Source organism: Elephas maximus, chromosome 7 (assembly GCF_024166365.1).
Source record: "Elephas maximus indicus isolate mEleMax1 chromosome 7, mEleMax1 primary haplotype, whole genome shotgun sequence".
In the NCBI taxonomy this organism is placed as follows: domain Eukaryota; kingdom Metazoa; phylum Chordata; class Mammalia; order Proboscidea; family Elephantidae; genus Elephas; species Elephas maximus.
The window spans coordinates 131,292,231-131,310,852 of NC_064825.1; the positions used below are offsets into that span (position 1 = coordinate 131,292,231).

The 18,622-nt window shown below is 48.0% G+C and overlaps 1 protein-coding gene across 5 annotated transcripts in view; it reads left to right on the forward strand.

Moving 5' to 3' along the window:
• PPP6R3 (protein phosphatase 6 regulatory subunit 3) overlaps positions 1-18,622 on the forward strand; it is a 175,982-nt gene that overhangs the window by 84,495 nt on the left and 72,865 nt on the right. For all 5 annotated transcript variants that reach the window (XM_049892684.1, XM_049892681.1, XM_049892682.1 and 2 more), the window contains 4 exons: positions 5,409-5,641; positions 11,165-11,351; positions 14,439-14,576; positions 17,051-17,116. In XM_049892684.1, coding sequence (XP_049748641.1) covers positions 5,415-5,641; positions 11,165-11,351; positions 14,439-14,576; positions 17,051-17,116 — 618 coding nt within the window. In that variant the 5' untranslated portion in view covers positions 5,409-5,414. The remainder of the gene's footprint in view (positions 1-5,408; positions 5,642-11,164; positions 11,352-14,438; positions 14,577-17,050; positions 17,117-18,622) is intronic.

Here is an 18,622-nt window from a genome sequence, read left to right on the forward strand (position 1 = left end):
AGCTGACACAATCTTGCACTGCCCTGCTTTCCTTCGATTTTCCATCACTGTATGGTTATATGGTTATTTTGAATATACTCTTTGCATTTTTGAAGACACAGACTAAAATGACCCTCAGCGGTTCCCTTTGTGAATTACACATGACGTGCAGTGGCTTAAACCCAGAGCGGCCTAAACCTGGAGACTGGTTAGAAATGTAGGCTCTCAGGCCTGATCTCTGAGGTATTGAATCAGAATCGGAGTGTCTGCGCTTTGACAAGACCCCCAGGTGGTTCCTGTGCCCGTTGCAGTTTGGGAAGTCCTGGTTTAAAGCGCACTGATGTCAGTGGTGGCCGCGTGTATTGAATAGTAACTTCCAGGTACCCAGGGTCTATATTGCCCAGCCTCTGCCCTGGGCCTTTCCTGGTGCTTTCTCATGGTCTCCTTGTAACCAGTTTACTTGTGAGGATACTGAGGATGCAGAGAGGTGAAGGAGCTTTCCTGAGGCCTCAGGGCCGGTGAGTAGTGGAATCCACATCTGCCTAGATACTTAATAGTCCTAGAAAGGTTTGGGGAGAAATACCTTTTCTCTCAGAGACAAAAATGTCACTGTTGAAATAAAGGCTTTGGTATCATGAAGATACTTCCGTCAATCTAGAGGGCCTGTGGTTGATCTGAGATGAGCAGAGTTAGTCAACAAATGCCTCCTTTGGTCCTGTTTTGTGCATCTAAGATTTGATTTTCACTTGCGTCTTCAATTCTGGTGGGGGCAGAAGACAGCAGGGGTCATCCGATGCGGCGTCAGGTGACAGTTAACTGCTCAGTCATCTGCTCACCTAATCTTTAACCCTTCTGGAAAGATCTTGTTTTGAACGACTTAATGCAGTTTATACACTGCTCTGGCACTCTGAAGAAGGATGGAGGCTGTTTTGGTTTTACCATCTCCGTCTTTGTCTTACTGATTTAAAAGCTTGTGTTTTAGTTTGCTAATTCACTGTAAGGAAGTGTGTTCTCTTTTCTCCCTGAATCCTATTCAAGACTAGCCTGAGGTGTGGATTTAAAGTGTATTTATTTTGAAGTTCTGGCTCCTTTCAGTTTTTCTGAGTTTCTGAGAGTGGGTGCATTTAAAAAAGGACTCTGTTTCACCTCAGGGCCCAGGGCAGTTGACCCTGTAACTGTGATTTCAAACCAAGCTGGTAGTAGCTGATTTACCAGTGCTGTTGGTTCCCAGCCAGTTTGTTCTTTGGCTAAAAGATAAAATTCATAATGTTGGCTTAAGCAGCCTACTGTAGTTAAATTTTATTTTTGAGTGTACCCAATATAAAGAAAATTTCCCGTGGAAACCCATGTTTCAGAGTGTTCTGATTTTGAAAAATGCTGTTCTTAATTCAGGGTAGTGGGAAGTGAGAGGGGTTGGGCTTTTTATAGCAGGTAATTGCTCAAGAAATCCTTTTCTTGTGTTTAAATCTCACGTGTCACTCTCCTGGGTTTAAACCAAGTATACTGAAGGCCATGTCCCAGGCCGGGGAGCTAGAGGACTTGTGCTTATCAGGTAGGGATGACGGCTCCACGCACTGCAAGATGACCTCGTGCTCATTGTCACATGGTCCAGGGTAGGTGCTGGGGTTGCAGGCAGCTTTCTTCCATGCGGTGATTTGGGAACCGAGGTGTCTTCCATTTTTCAGCTCTGCCTTCGCTCAGCCTTTATCTTCAGCATCCATCCAGGTACAGGGAAGAGCACAGAGGTTCTCATGGTTCATATCCCATTGGAGAAGGCGTTGTCACGTGGCCGTCCCTACCTGCCAGAGAAGTTGGAAACGTGGTCTGGCTGAGTGCCTGAAGACGGGGGTGTGGCTTGGAAGGACAGCTGAGCTGTCTGCAGCCTAGCAGTGCACAGCACAGACTGTTCTCCCAGGCAGGTTATGATGGCGGTTGGGCAGAGGGACGTGGGTTCAGGAGAGGGCAGAAAGGACAGCATCAGTGGGAATTTTATATTTCCTCTTGAGCAGAGGATTGCAGACATTTCCAGTAAATGCCCAGATAGGAAGCTAGGCTTTGCTGGCCACATATGGTCTCTGTCACATATCATATTCTTCTTTTAACAGGTCTTTAAAAACATAAAAACTAGGCACCCAGGCTGTAGCTGGATTTGGTCTGTGGGCCGCAGCTTGATCCCTGCTCTTGAGGATGGCATTGCATACTTCTTGCGTGCTGGGCACTGCAGGTGGCTAGCTCATTACATCCAGCGTTTAATAGTTAACTTTGAGGTTGAAATTTTGGAATTGTTTTTACCTTGAGGTAGATAAGTCATATTTTGATTCATAAATTAGAAGCATAGCTTAGTTTGGGGACATTTGTAGTTTGTTGCCACTTGATCGATACAAATGAACCTCCTGTTCATAACCAGCTAATAGGCTTTTAGCTCAACATCACATTGGCTTTTTTGTGATTTATTTCTTAGTATTTTTCATTATACTTTTCTGTTACATATAAGACTACAGATAAAAAAAAGACTTGTTACTTTAAATGAGACTTAATTTTAAAAAAGGCTTGAAGTTAGATTTTTAACTAGGCAGTTTTCTGACTTAAATGGAGAGAGTGTTAGAATTGCCAGATAGTGTTTACAGGCCGCATTAGGTACACTAACCTGAGAACGTCGGTGGGTGTGGTGTGGGAAGGTAGTTTAATACACCTGCTAGCTTTTCAGTCACTTTGCTGCAATATTTAAAATAGATAAACTGAGTTACTTCATCAATCCGTAGACATCCTAGGATCACACTTTCAGAGACTAGCTTTGAAGACGATGTGGGCTGATGAGGATGAATAGTGTTTTTTTTGGAGTTCTTTAAGGTGATTTTCTACTTAAGGTAAATGAGAGCTCCCGTGTCCATCCGTATCCTTGGAGCCCGAACAAGGCCTGTGCTGGCGAGCTCCTCTTGTCTGTGCGCTGCGAGGTCACTGCTGCTCAGACATCACGAGCTCTAATCGGTGTGGAGACCGCGTAAAACACAGAGAAAGTGGCCGTGTTGCTCCCATGAGGCAAAGCTGACATGTGCCCCAGACAAGGGAAGGCGTCTCTCCTTCCTCTTCGTAGGGAGGGAAGCCCACCTTTTCTCCTTTCTCCCATGGTTTCCTTTATTTTGGTAACCTATCTTTTGATATCTTTTTGTCTTTCTTTCTGCTTGTCTTTTTTTTTAAAGGATAAAATGGTATAATAAAAATATTTTTGCTTGCTGTTTTCCACAAATCTGAAACCCAGGGAAGCATTTATGTCTAAGGTTTATCCCCACTGATGTTTTTTCCAGAGTACTTTTTCTGTTACATGTAGATCATCTTTGTCCTTATTTCCTTTTTAATTGTGTTAGAAATAGAAGTAGGGTGCTCTCTGAAGTATACATTTTTTTCTTTCACTAGCAAATGTTACCTTGTCCACCGGCGGCCTCTTCAGGGCTGTCTCTCCCCATCCTCGTCTTGAAGGAGAGGCCACACACCAGCCTAATGCTGTGGGTGGTTGCTGAACGTGCTGGGAGTTGTGACGAAGCTTCTCTAGCATGTTCTGTGATGGCTTCTACACAAAATGGTCAGCCTAACCATTACGCGGAAAGGACAGCTGTGCCTTCTCATGTCGTGGACTACTGCTTTGTGTCACCACGCCAAGCTTGTGTGGAAGGTGAATCTCACACACGGACTCTTCTTCAGTGAGGTATAGCGAGTCTGATATAGGTGAACGGTCGCTGCCGCTTTTCAGACCTAGACACGTCCTGGTCCTCCTGTTGCTGTTAGCTGACGTGAGTGTATTCCTGTATGTTTCTTTTGAAGCACTTCAAGATGCTTTAAGCAGGGGCAGCTCTTACCACCCTTCACATCTGATAATATTTTTCTTCAAAGTTCTTCTTTTAGCTTCCTTAAAACTCTGCTTGTGTTTTAAATAGTATGATCCTACACTCAGTAAGGAAACGCTGGGTGGCATAGCGGTTAAGAGCTACAGTTGCTAACCCAAAGGTTGGCATTTTGAATCCACCAGGCACTCCTTGGAAACTGTTTGGGGCAGTTCTGCTCTGTTCTGTAGGGTTATTATAAGTCAGAATCGACTCAGTGGCAACGGGTTTGGTTTTTTTGGTTACACTGAATAAGGTCCAGGGTTTGTACCTCTGTGAAGTGGGCATGCCTTTATAGACCCTTGAGTAACCTGCCGTGGCAAACATGCTTACTGGATTGATCAGTATGACCTCTGGTGTCAAAACCTCTTGTCCTCTCTGATCCTTGTTTTTAAAATTGTTTTTGAAACAGATGTTCATGAGAGAACCAAATAAAAAAAAAAGCTAGCTATGTCTGTGATACATACCTGCAGATGACCTAGGTTCCTCCAGTGCAGGCTTTTAATGAGCACACGCAGGTATTAACATGCTTTTTGGTGATGGTAATGACGGGACACCACACGGATTGGGTGGTGAAACCGCTCCCAATCTATAGGTTTCCATTTTGGGGTGATGTGGAGCAAGTGTGTGTTCTTACCAGGGGAGTCTGCAGTGGTGAGCATCTTTGACTGATAGGAATGGTTGTAGTTTCTAGCATCTTGTCATTGCTCAAAGTGGCCTTCAAAATTGTCTCTTCATGGCAGCCTTCAGATTATATAGTGAACCCTGTTCTTCTTCTTAGCTGTAACAAATACCTTCTGTAGCTGTAACTTGAAGAAAATAAACTTTCTGTTTTCATTGTTGAGGGAGAAGGGAAGGGGGGTGGGGGAAGGTGGTGGAAGAGCATGTATGTATGTGGCTTCGTGGAGTGATTGTTTGAAGTTTGATTGTCAAATGTGTTTCCTAGTAACTGAGGAGAGAATTGGTCTCTCTAATTCCTCATGAATTGGGTCCAGAATTGGCAGAAGCTTTACCCTTTTACGTCTTTAGTCTTGTAGCCGTGAGTGGAAGTGCTGGCAGTGGCCTGCAGTGCTGGTTTGTAGCGGATTGCTTTAATTCTTTAGTGTTCTGAAGAGAATGAGGCACGTAGGTCTTGTTACTTCTCATATGTTGCTCAGGTTGCATTTCAAAAAGATATTAGGTCTGTGTAAGAATGTGTTTGTCATCCCTAAGCAGGGGCTGCATTCTCCCTTCCCCAGCAGTATAGTCCTGACCGGGTATGGTGGCTGAATTACTTTCTCAGGTCAAAGTGATCCCAACTTTTAGCTTTGAGCATCTTCAAGTGAAAACTTTTTTGGTATCAACGAAAGTATTTTGTCTTTTTTCCTGAGAAGTTAAAAGAAAGTCCTACCAATTTTGTTTATTAAAACAGTATTCTATAGGTTCCATATGCTTCTTACTTATGTGGGCAAAGTCATCATTGTAGACTGTAAAACTGAACTGACATTTGAATTATAGAAAATGAAAACGTGAAGCTGAAATTTTATGAACTACTCTTTGCGTTTTGTTTAGCCCAGCATGTTTTGGAAATTTGACCTTCACTCATCATCCCACATAGACACACTTCTAGAAAGAGAAGACGTAACACTGAAGGAGTTAATGGATGAGGAAGATGTTTTACAGGAATGTAAAGCCCAGAACCGCAAACTTATAGAGTTTCTGTTAAAAGCAGAATGTCTCGAAGATCTAGTCTCATTCATTATAGAAGAACCACCTCAAGACATGGATGAAAAGATCAGATACAAGTAAGAAAATTCCCTCTTCTCTCTAGGGTGGGAGTAAAGCGAAGGGGGGGTAGAGTGTTAGTGTTCTTGTTGGTAGCGCACTGGTGCTGCCGTAGACCATGTACGAGCGTTTAGGTGGTCGCTAGAAGTTAGGCCAGTGAAATGACAGGATTTCAACAATGAGTGTCATTTTTAAATAAGTCGGGAGGCTTCATGGAAGGGCAAAGTGCCTTATAAATAGCCGTGACAGATTTCTTAAAATAGCAAGACGGTTGAAATTAACTGTTTTCTCTGCATGGCAAATAGGAAGAGAGCGATGACGTGGCTACCCCAGATCACGCGGCAAATCCGTGACAGATTGTGGGCCACGGACAGCACTGCTGTGAGAACAGGTCCTAGGCTTTGCTGACCGAAACTAAGGGCCTGGGTCTTGGTGGACGTTAGCATAGCTAAATTTAAGTAGATAACTTCATGGATAACTTCAGTGGGTGCACGTACCTGTCACGGGTCTAATCTGCTTACAGGCAGAACAACGGTGACGTGAGTAGCCTTTATCACTTAATGCTTAACGCTTCTTATTCAGACTCCTGGAACAAAAAGCCATTGATTCAAGAAACTTAATGGATTTAATAATGGAATCAAATAAATTTAATGGAAATTAGAAAGAACTGTGGCTTTTAGTAGAGTCTCCTTTGCCCTTTGTCCCCATCTTTCCCATTTTTCAGATATCTTTTCATTTCTTGGGGAGAGTTCTGCTCTCAGGGAAATAGTGCTTGTAATGCTTTCACGTTGCTGGTGACTTGTGTCTTCGAGGATGTCATGTTCTGCCAGCCATTAAAGTTGACAACTAGCACTCAGTGAAAGCTTCAACTCAGAGGTCAGTATCCTAAAGAAGAAATAATTTGGCTGCAGAAATACCAGCATGTGTTAGAAAGAAAATGTCCCTCTCTGGAATTCCCTCTATAGCATGTGCACGAAGGCCACAGGACGAGGGGTTCCTCTGTAGGAGGAACGTGGTGCCAGCGTGAGAGCTCAGGTTTGGGAGCAGGCAGACCTGCAAGGGTCTGTAGGCTCCCCTCTTCCACGCTTTGAGAGCTTCACCTTCTCGGACCTGTGTCCTTGTGTAGAATGAAGTTGCTGCTTTATCTGGCAAAAAGTAGGCACGTCTTATGTAAAGTGCTCACATTACCAAAAAAAGTGGTGGCTTGGTTTTCCCGTTACAACACAGCTTGGCAGTTTGTTGTGCCGCCTTTGAAGTTGTTTGTGAAGCACTGTTTTGTCACCTTGAAGTTGGCAAGAGCAGGTGTGTCTCACTGGACACAGCCTCCGGTCAGCTGCGATTGGAGGGACGTGCCTTGAGTTGGGCAGAGCTGTTCTCTGCTGTGCCTCTGGCCTGGACAGTGTCACTGACTGTGTGTAGCCCGCACTCGAGAGACTCAAGAGCGGGGCCAGAACAGAGGGGTCTTTTTACATGGCACCTGGAAGCTTTTCAGGGTTAAGCTTGGTGGTAGTCATCTAAGGAAGTCTAGACTGGTTTTATAGTTCCTGGACTAATTCCTGTGTTTGACGAACTTCATAGCTATAAGTTAGGTACACGGGTGGATTGGACCATCATCATTTTAACTTAATTCTCAATGACCAAAATATTAGAGATTTGCCATTTTAATCTCAATGACAGGCACCCTTCATTTTAAATGATTTAGTAGAACTTTAAAAAATAAGTCATTAATTAGTATTGTAAATCCAAAAGCTAAGACTACTTCAGAACACTTTCAATCTGAGTATCTTGGGGTAGGTTTAATAGACCTGGCATGTAGTTGTTACTTGAGATTCACTGATTTAACACACACGTTGAGTGTCTAATGTGTACTAGCCTCTGCTCTGGGAGTTCGCGTTACTGTCTAATGGGGTGAGCTGGATGAGAACGTGAACCCCTTGTTTGTCAGGTGAGTCCTCCAGAGAGACAGAGAGCTCCATAGGACAAGCATGCTGAGAGTGGTGAGGTGGGAGGAGGGCGGTCAGGGAAGGCCACTGAGAGACGTGCAGGGAGAGAGGGAGGATGCCATGTTGGCTTGGGGAAGTGCAAAAGCCCTAAAGTGCAGTGTACTTGGTGTCCTCAAAGAACAGCAGGGGAGCTGGGGAGGGGGCAGCATGATGAGTAGGGGAGGAAGGGCCAGGATGAGGTCAGAGGCCATGGGGGTGGGGTGCAGGGTTTAGTCAGGACTTGAGCTTTACTCCAAACGAGACAGGAAGCCTTTGGAGGGTTTGGAGCAGCGGGTGACATGGCCACTGGCTGCAGTGTTGGCAGTGGCCCATAGGAGGACAGGACGGCTCCTCTAGGCAGTGAGGATGCTGTGGTGACAAGCAGGAAAAGAGAAAATCTTAGTGGACCTGACTGGCGAGCAGTGGTCGGGTGCAGGCTTATTTGATGCAGTTAGAACTGAAGGAATTTCCTGATGGCGGAAGGATGGAGTGAGACAAGAGGCGGAGTCAAGAATGACCACAAGGGGTTTGGCCTGGACCTTGAGGTGTGGAGGGCCTTTTATGGCACTGGGGAAGCTTGGAGGAGGAGGAGGAGGAAGCTGTAGAAGGACCCCTGGGAGCTGGAGTATGACCCGTCCAGTTTGAGATGCCTGTTAGACATCAGGTGATGACCAGTAGGCAGTGGCTGTGTGAGCCCTGGGGGCGGGGTGGATGGCATTCAGAGCTATGTGACCGCGTGAGATCACCTGGGGAGTTGGTACAGGTAGAGGAGAGGTCCAGAGACTGAACTCTGTGACCACTGGTCGGGCCCCACTTCCCACAGAGGGACCCAGAAGGATCGGCCAGAGGTCCGAGGAGAGCCTGGAGGGGCTGATGTCCAGAGAGCCAAGGGGAGACTGCTTCTGGAGGGCATGAGGGGACGGGTGTCAGTTCTGATGGGAAGGCCAAGCAGGACAGGAACTGAGACTCATTGCAGAGTAGAGTTGGGTGGCCACGTCTGGGCAGTGTCTGCGGAGTGGCGGAGGCGAAGGCCTGGTTGGCATGCCTCTGAGGTGGAATTGGAGACAAAGCAGAGTCAGCTCTCTCAAGTAATTCCCTGTAAAGGGGGCAGAGAGGGAAGTGGTGGTAGCTAGAGGGAGATGCCCAAGTCAGGAGAGGGGGTGTGTGTATGTTTTTTCCCCCTCAGTGGAAGAAATAATGGCTTTTTTTTTTTTTTTTTTTACATGCTGGTGAAAGTGCTGCAGGACAGAGGGACACGGTGGTACCCAGGGAGAGGTGATCTAGTGATGCGCGGTGCTACAGTGGAGGGGCAGCCTTAGGAGCCAGGACAGCTCCCGCACTTAGGGAAGGAGGAATAGGCCCAGATGCACGGCAGGTGGGGGTGGGGCAGGAGGGCTGGGTCCTCGCCCCTCTCAGTGCCTCTGTCTCTAGACAGAGGATCTGGCTGAAGGTGTGCTGGGGGAGGGGGTGGAGGGATCATCAGGTCTTTGTGAAGCTTGGTTCAAGTTCAGGAGGGAGGGAGAAGGGAGCAGCCAGCCTGCCCAGAACCAGAACTCTGAGCCTGTCATGTAACGCCCAGGCCCCCCGCGCTCTTGCTTCTCTGGCTAGGGTGAGCCTGAGTTACCTATGAGACGCAAACAATATACAGACTCCCAGGCCCTCCTCCAGACCTTCTGCATCAGAGTTCAGAGCCTGCAGGCAGCCAAGCATTTGATTCGCAGCCGGGACCAAGAACTACGTTTTTACTAGCCAGCAGTTTTCAAATTGGGCTAGCTGAGAAATACTCCTAACCCCGCGATGGTGGCAGTTCTGCAGTTTTATAGTAGAAAATAGGGATAAAGGCAGCTAGCGTGCATGCCCCGCCATCCTGCCCCAGGAGATAGGCTGCTGTCCTAATGTTGCAAATGAGGAAACTGAGGCCCAAAGAGGTTACACGACTTGCCCAAGGTCATACAGCCTGTGAATAGCGGAGGCAGGTTTAAACCCAGTGGTGTGACTTGAGAAGCTGCACCTCTGACCACTGCATTCTCTGCTCCTGGGGTAATGGTTTGTCTTTGAATGCACGTGTTCCTTGAGGGACCCTTTGCATTCATTGAGCCCCAAACCAACAGAAGGCAGCCACTTGACAATGTTATCTTCATGCTCACACACCCTCCCGTGCTGGTGGTGCCGTGGGTAAGAGCTACGGCTGCTAACCAAAAGCAAGCCCCTCCTTGGAAACCCTCTGGGGTATTTCTACTCTGTCCTATAGGACAGCTGTGAGTTGGAATGGGGAGCTTGGTTTTTTTGGTGGGGCTATGCAAATAAGGTGCTCGTGGCCCACCAAGGGGATTGGACACCAGAAAGCCATAGCACCAAAGAGGGTCTGCAGTGAGGGCGGAAAGCTGAACAGTATGAGAATGTCCCAAAATGAACCTTTGTAGGGAGGAAAAACCCCATTGCCACCGTGAGCCCATGGGGGTCTCAAAACAGGAGTGCAGTGCATGCACTGTGCCGTGCAGTGCGTGCACTGTGCCGTGCAGGCTGCCACCTGCAGGCCTCGCCTCTCTCTCGTCACACAGCTGCTTGTAGTTGCTTGGTCACTTCCCTGCCCTGGTCTGCCTTAGAGCTTGCCACTCCTGGTGGCTAGCTGGGGCTCTGGACCCCGGCTGCTCTCCAGGGAGGAGTGGAGGAGCAGAGCAGGGCCCTGTGGGTCAGGTTGAGGGCAGGCAGGATGGGCTTGGGGTCTTCATGGTTAGTGCCGAAATCACACGATAAATAGTAGTTTGCAGCAAGTTGAGAAAAAGGACCTGCCCAGTTTTCAGAGAGGTGGTCTGGTTGGGGTGCAGGTGTTTCTAAAGCCATGGGGTCTGAGAAGCGCCAGTGAGCACATCCAGAGCAGGTGCCACACTGCTTTCTGTGCATGTCTGTCCTGCCATAGCGTGACCCTAGTGAGATGACTGGGTGGCTTATTGCACCTGGTGGGGCGGCGGGCATGAAGAGCACATTTCCTGTCTGCAGCTTTCTGCCTGGGTAACTCAGGCCCAGGGCTGTTCTCCACTTCAGTACAGAAGGGTGTCTATTCTTTTAAGATGCAAGAGAGACTTAACGCTTGGTAAGGCCCCGAGAACAACTCGAAGTACCATTTGCATCCCATCTAGAAATAGAGACGGTTGCCCCGGTGTCTACACGGTGCCCACAGGTGCTGTGTGCAGCTCAGTGTCCTGGGAGCAACACTCTGCACTTGCCTGGCGAGTGCTCCTGTCAGCAGCTCTCAGGGTGCTGTATATGAGCTCCCATCTCCCCTCTGCTGTAGCCTGGCCTCCCGCGACTCATGGGTCCTGGGTGCTCTCTAGTGTTGTTGGGGACAGTGTGTTTATTAAGGCTTGATACAGAAGCAGTGTTTTTGACACGTTAGAAAATTCACTTTAGTTTGGACAGAATTCATTGAAACGATTTTCTGATTTCCAGAAGAAGATTTTGTTATTTTCACAAACTTGGCCGGAAGCCTTTCTGATTTGTGTTCTAATCTGTCGTGAAATTGTGATGATAGATGATGATGTAAGCATCCTGTTCTTCTAGGTACCCAAATATATCTTGTGAGCTGCTCACTTCCGATGTCTCCCAGATGAATGATAGACTGGGAGAAGACGAGTCCTTGCTAATGAAATTATATAGCTTCCTCCTAAACGATTCCCCCTTGAACCCACTACTTGCCAGCTTCTTCAGCAAGGTGCTAAGTATTCTTATCAGCAGAAAACCAGAACAGGTAAATATCGTTTTCCAAAAGGTAAGTATTAGGGTTGATCACCCCTTGAGATGATCCGCCTGAAAATGTGTCCTGGGTTTAGTTTAAGTCCAGGTTCTACGAGAAAATGGATCATCAACCTTGAGGGTTGGAAAAGCACACGACTGACACGTTAACGAGATAGGTGCTCCGCTACTTGGCATTTCCGTTTCCCAGTGCCTCACACCTTACTCACTTTGTCAGCACACACTGGTTTCCTCTTCTGACAAGTAGTTAGAAGCGTGAGGATGCTGGGGACCCGTTTGGTGACAGCAGCATTTGGCACTTACTCAGTGGCTGGATGTCTGAGTGGAGTATGAGTGAGTCTTGGGCACAGTAACAGCTTTTTTTTTTTTTTCCTAATGATGATCAGAAATGAAGCTTAAATTAAAAAGCTTTCCTGTAAATGTAACTGATGAGTGGCTTGTATAAACGGTTTCTATTTTGATTCCCCTCAAAATGTAAATGCTTAGCCGGTGCCCTCTGAGCACAGACTGTCCCGTACGGGCCCCTCCGCCGTCGCCCTCACACGGCGTTTCATGCTGTCTTATGTTATGGCAGTAACCGTCTTTGTTTTCTCTGTGTTGTCGGTAACTCAGATGTACTTGGGACATGTATTTCCCAAGCATCTATCGTACGCGCAGTGGTTCTCAAAATGTGGTCCCTGAGAATCTGTTAGAAACGCAAGTTCTTAGACCACACCCCAGACCCAGTCAATCAAAACCTCTGGCGGGGTGGGGTAAGGTAGGGCCAGCCGTCTGGGTCATTAACAGGCCTTTCAGATGATTCTACTGCACGGGAAAGCTTGAGAACCTCTGCTCTGGTGGACACTAGTGTGAAAAAAGACCTGCTTGCCAGGAGATTATAATCATTGATGGGCCTAGGCACCCAAAGGACCACTGAAGCCTTAGCTGCTCAAGTGCAAGCTGGCAGACCTGCCTGAGCTACAGCAAGCAAGGGCCTGCAAAGTGCAGGGGGGCGGTCAGACTATTTTAGGAGCTATTTTAGGCCCAGTATGTTCTGTCCCAGGAGCCCTGGTGGTGCAGTGGTTAAAGTGCTTGGTGGCTAAGTGAAAGGTCGGCAGTTCAAATGTGGCAGTTCGCTTCCATAAAGACTATAGCCTTGGAAACCCTATGGGGCAGTTTTGCTCTGTCCTATAGGGCATTATGAATCCGAACCGACTTGATGCCAGTGGGTTTGGTTTTTTTTTTTTTTTGTATATTCTGTCCTTCGCCAAGGATAAGTGGGCACGTTTTATTTTAGAAAGCCTCTTCTTTTGTGCTCACAGTTGAGCAGAATAATAATCCAGAAATCATGGTCACTGTGAAACAGGCAGTTTCCTCTTCTGCCTTCTGAAAGTACTGCACTGTGGCTGTTCGAGTTAAGGGAAAGCCATCTCATCCACACGAGGTGACCGGCCAGTCCTCAGAGATGGGGCAGCGGGAGCCGTAATGAGATGGGCCTCTACTCATGTGTTTCCCCCTCAGTCCGTGTGTGCCACGGGAACCCAGATTTGTGGGACTGGATTTTCAGTCTGCATTTGACCGTAGAGCGAGAGCCCACGTACAGCTTTCTGGGCCCTGTGTACTTGTATTGGGCCTCAAGAGCATGCATTGTGCACACGTGATGGCAGGTGCCGCGAAACTCTGAGAAGAGGGCCCGGCTGATGATGAGAGGACTCAGTGCAACTTACTCTTCTGGGTACAGGGAAAGGCCAAACCTGGGACCCCCATCCTGAGAATTACCCGTGTAAATGAAGGGTTCCTGTTAGCGTGATGTCCTAGGGTATATACAGCTGCAAGTCATGAACCGGTTCCCACTCAGCCTGGCTTAGCGATAAGGACAGGTACTAGCTGTGAACAGGAAGTCCAGCTGTAGGGTGTCTTCAGTGTGAGGTGATTTAGCACCTCAGGCACTGTCATCCACGGTACAGGTGATGGGCTGACTATGGCGTCGCCCTAGATTTGTGCCTGTGGGCTCCAGGTCCGATGCTTTTGCCACTGACTTGAGGAGGATTTGGGCCACGTGTGACTTTCCTTGGGCTTACATTACAGTGTTGGACCTCGTTGTCTAGAGAAGCATATTGTGGTGAGCAGTGCTAGTTGTCATCTCCAGCTCTTAGGTTTCTCCTGTGTGGCCTAGTGGAGGGATTATGGCACCTAGGGTCATACACGTGTCACTTCAGTCTCAGGGCAGCTACCTTTTAGCTCTAGCTCCTTTAACCTGTCTGAGTCTCACTTCCCTTATCTGTGCCCTTGAGTCATTGACCCTCCCACTGGGGCTGTCGAGGGACTTCAGTGAGGTTCAGTTAGAGCAGCTGCAACACGGGCCATGCTGCTCCTGGGACTGGGGGTGGGATTTTGAGTAGAGTAACACGAGCACACAGGCAGGAAGCAGGGGGTCTGCGGGGGTGTGGGATGAAACACGCCCCCTCTGTGCCAGTGCAGAAGAGGCTCTGGGGACAGAGTCATAACGTACATCACTCTTTCTGATTCCCTCAGTGTGCCTGTCAGCCTTTGCCCTTCTTGTGGTAATCTGATCAGGTCGGTTGCTGGCAAAAAACCCAAGCGTGATGTTTGTGTAGCAGGTGAGGTAGCTACTTTGACTGAAGTAGAAATCTTACGTTTTGAATGTTTTCTCTCTTACTTGCTGGAATATAATGAAGACTTTGAAAATGTATCCTGCGTTTTGGCGTGAAGTCTAATGGGTCTGTCTTACGTCTGTAAGTTAGTAACTGGCATATTCTCATGCTCTTCCTAGGTGTATTAAATTTTTGACCCCCATTCTTTGAGAATTAATAATGTGAAAGTGAAGAGAAAAAGAAATCATTATGGTGTATTTATATTAGGGGACATGTGACAATTGGGGAGATTTTTTGCCCAAGAGGCTTTTTGAACATTGAAGCTATTAGCCTAAGCTTTCCAATCTGACATCCTGGTACTAATTCTGTATTAGGCATTTTTGGGATTTTGGAGCGGGGAGGACTTAGAGGGGTCAGGATTGAAAGCATTCTAAAGTTGATGGTTCCCCAGTTCCAGATCTTTCAGTTTCTGGTTTGTTCTCCTCTAGATTGTGGATTTCTTAAAGAAGAAACGCGACTTTGTAGACCTTACCATAAAGCACATAGGAACCTCTGCCATCATGGACTTGTTGCTCAGGCTCCTGACATGTATCGAGCCTCCACAACCCAGGCAAGATGTGTTGAATGTGAGTAGGATCGCGACCTGTTGCCGAGGGAGGCCAGGTGGGGGCTGAGCAGACCAGGGTGCAGGGGAGGGGCTCCGTGGTTGGGGTTTGTGGTGGAGGGCTGCCTGGGGGTCTACAGGGTGGGGAAAGGCTGTTGCAAGGGAGGAAGAGATTCCGATTTCTCAGGACCTGAATTGGAGATGTGCCTGTCCGGATGTGGGGTGTGTGGCCGAGTGGTTCTTTCCCTCGGCTGGTTTGTTCGCTGGTAGAGCTGGGCAGGTGCAGTGGGTTGAGGATTGTTGTAAAGCTGGGTCCGGTGGTGGTAAGAGCAGACACAGGAAGGTCGGGGACTCTAACTCTCATCTCAGTATGCTGAGGGAAGCTTCTTTTCTGACAGGATAGTTAAACTCTTGAAGGGCTGTCTTTCCAAAAGTTAAAATAGGAAAGGTGTAGGTATTTCCAGGGAATCCGGCTTCAGAAGTAACTCTCTCCTCATGGATACTCAGAAGCAGGGGTAGGAAGGAGAACAGAGCTTACTTCCACAAGGGCACGTATTTTACAATTCAGGGTCTGGGCCGGGGGGGCATGAGTGACCCGAAGATGGATTTCTCAAGGACTCTTGTTCGTGCCTTCTCTCCTTGTCTTCTGTCTCTTCTCTCCCTTTCTTTCTCTGCAGTGTCTTCTTCCAGAAACATTCCCCAATCGATTCCATCTTTAATACCTGAGAACTTACTCATTTCTTTGCAAATGAGTTTTGTTGAAAATGCTAATTTTAAGCAAAGCCCTGCAAGGGCCAGGAGGAGAGACTGGAGGGCCTTGGAAAGGAAGGCCTGTCAGGTGGTGCCCCAGGAAAGGGTGTGTTCCACTGGATGGGAGGCGTGTGTCTCTGAGGGTCAGGGCTGGATCGTAGAGGTGACCCAGGCAAAGAGGTTCTCCTGAGAACTGCGGGTCACTGCAAGCCAATGCAGTGAGTGTCCAAATGGGCATGGGAAGGGGTTTTAAAGGGGGACACCTGCTCCCTTTAAAGTGCTGCCTTCCTCCAAAGAGGCTGAGGAACCTGGGGAAGAGTGTTTAGAACGAGGGGGAGGGCCATCTTTATATTTGGATTATTATAGGGGAAATTGCCTCCTTTTACTAAGTAAATTTCTTCCGTATGGTTTGCTTGGTTGATTTACTTTTTTGGTCATGTCTGGATTGAATTTCAGGGCCCGTTTCCAAAGGAATAGATAGATTCCTGGAGGGATATAGCGATAGTGGTTAATAAAGGCGTAGATTGGGGAAGGGCTAGTTAGAAACTCCTAAATGTCTTACTCTGATTTGGGGGCCATCACGCAGTGAGGGGTGGTTAGTCCAGAAGCAGGCTTGGAATGGAGGTGCTTGTCAGTAGCTGTGGAGACCTTTCACTGAGGCCTTCCCTGAGGAATCCAGACAGGCTGTTAGGGGTTCACTCCGTGCCGCTCCCCCACCTCCACTCTATCTCCCTTGACCTTTGGGGTTTCTTGGCGTTCTTTTCAAGTAGTGAGCTGCCTAGTTTATTATGGCACTTCTGCTCCTTATAGAGTTAATATGAATGAAGCCAGTGGATTTTCTACTTGTTTTTCCTTAGTCTCATTCCCTTCATATTTTAATGCAGGGAGCAGGGTACCTTGCTTAGATTCCTCTGCTCACCTCTCTCCTTCTGGGCCCTTTTACTTCTAAGTCTAATAAAACATTTTCTTAAAATGATTCCCCCGATTTTTCTCCATTTATTATTTGAAGTTCCGTAATTCCCCAAGACCACCATCTGAAAATGTTACAGTTTTATTCTTCAGAGCCAGAAATGCTCACAGAGCAGTACTTCATGGATTCAGAGGAGACTGTCATAGCCGTGGTGATAGCGATCGCCAGCACAGGACACGGAGCAGACTCTGCCTCACAAACTCCGCCCCGCAAACCCCGCCCCGCAAACCCCGCTTCGGCAGCGGCTCTCCCCAGCCTCCCTCTTCCCCCAGCCCCCATGTTTTCCGTGGTGATTTTGGGTTGGGAGTCGAAAAGTTACTTTTTGTTCTTCATGTAGTTTTCCTCCTTAACCCAGTGGCTTGATGCTGAATGCTGCTTTCCTCCTTTTTTCCACAGTTCAGGGTTTATGCTCTCTTACAGAAAATGTATTGATTCTGCCCTTCCCAACCCGATCCTCCAGCTTCTGACTAAGCAAAATACAGACCCTTTTAGGGCAGAGTTTGGGTGTCGCCCGCGACTGAGAAGCGAGCTGTGGAGTGCTAGTGTGTGGCTGTGGGAGTGTGGGGGAGCTGTTGGTACTGTTGGTCTCTGTCAAGATCATATAGTCACTGGCATTTTCCCTGGGGGACTTTCAAGTTTCTGTAGCGTTCAAAGTCCAGAAAAACCTGTAACATTCTACTTAAAATGTGATGGATATTTCCAAGTATGTTAATCTTCATTGGGCTTAGAACAAGAGCTACTCATTGCTATGATTGCTTCTACAATGTGTTTTACAGTGGTTAAATGAGGAGAAAATTATCCAGAGGCTTGTGGAAATAGTTCATCCGTCGCAAGAAGAAGATGTAAGTTCCACTCTTGTGTGACTGTAAACTCATAAAAAAGGAGAGCTCTGTGTACGTGGGTGCCTAGCATGACTATATAGAAGTGAGACCGTTGTGGAGGACAGGCAGAACAGCAGGAACCTAGCATTCTTGAAGCTGACGGTTTTCTAAACACTTAACGCTTTAAAAAATATGAGTTTGCTAATACCCAGAAAATTTCCAGAAATGTGAACAGTGGGCCTGGTTTAAGACCGTCTTGTTTCTAGAGCTGACATTCTATGCTGGACCTGCTGGCCTCTGTGCTCTGACCCGTGGGGCCTCTGTCCTGGATGCTAAAGACCGGCTCGAAGCTTGGTCTGGAGCTTGCTTGTTGAGCCCGTTCTCAGGGGATGCCTGGCGGGGCTTGCTGGTCAGGCCTGGGACAGTGTGTGTCTGCAGAGCAGGTGGTCACAGGGCCTCTCTGCTGCTGCTGTTTCCACCTTAAGTATCAGGTGACAGTGGATGAAATGGCCAGTTTTCAGCCATTGTTACCTACAGACACGACAGTCAAACTGTTACCTGCAGAGGAGTTGGTTTGAGGGAGATGCGGGCTGCATCACAGGCACCGGTCCTCCTTGGACACCTAGGTACAGGTGACATCTGAGGAGGGGGGCAGAGCAGCAGGGAGGAGCTGTATACAGCAGGAAGGGTACAGCCAGAGGAGGTGCTCACTCACAAAGGAGGACTGTCCATTCGGGACCGTTCACAGACTTCTGGTACCTGAAGTTCATCTCAAACAGGCTTTCAAAAAAAAACAAAAAAGCCAGCAGCTGACTATTAAAGTGACAGCTGCTTCCCATCATTCCCCCAATGCAGTGTATTTATCACGTGTTCTGGTGAGAGTTGGTCATCTTGCCACGTGGAGCTTGTGTTTAGGGAACCTCCTCTGAGTTCTAGAGGGAATACGGGTACGGAAGAACCCCTGCTCACAAGGAGCCTTCTGTCCAGTTGGGGTGGTAAGGCCTGTTCCTGTAGGGTGGGGCCAGTAACGATGGCCCAGGGAGCGTGGCAGTTCCAGGACCATATTCTCTGTGTGGAGGCTGTGTGGCTGGTTGGAGTGGAGAGAGCGAGAGGAGCACGGCCCGCACCGGGGAGGAAGTCAGGAGCAAGGCTTCTCAGCCCTCGGGTTGTATTCTTGAGCAGAAAAGCTCGGTGGCTCAGCAGGATGTTGCATCTGTTGGCCAGGCCCCAGAGAAATCAGTCAGGGAGCAGTGCAGCTCCACAGCCCGTTCTTTGAGAAGTTGTGGACGGGAGTTGTGTTTCCCACCTTCCTGCCCGGCTTATAGGAAAGTTAATGTTGCCTTTTGGATAGTCCCGTTGATACTACTGCTGCTTTATATTAAGTGATAAATTACATGTTAAGAGTATACTGGCCACCAAATTCCCTGAGGTACCAAATTGCTGGGCTGGGGGCTGTGGGGATCATGGTCTCAGGGAACACCTAGCTCAGTTGGCACAACAGAGTTCATAAAGAAAATGTCCCACGTT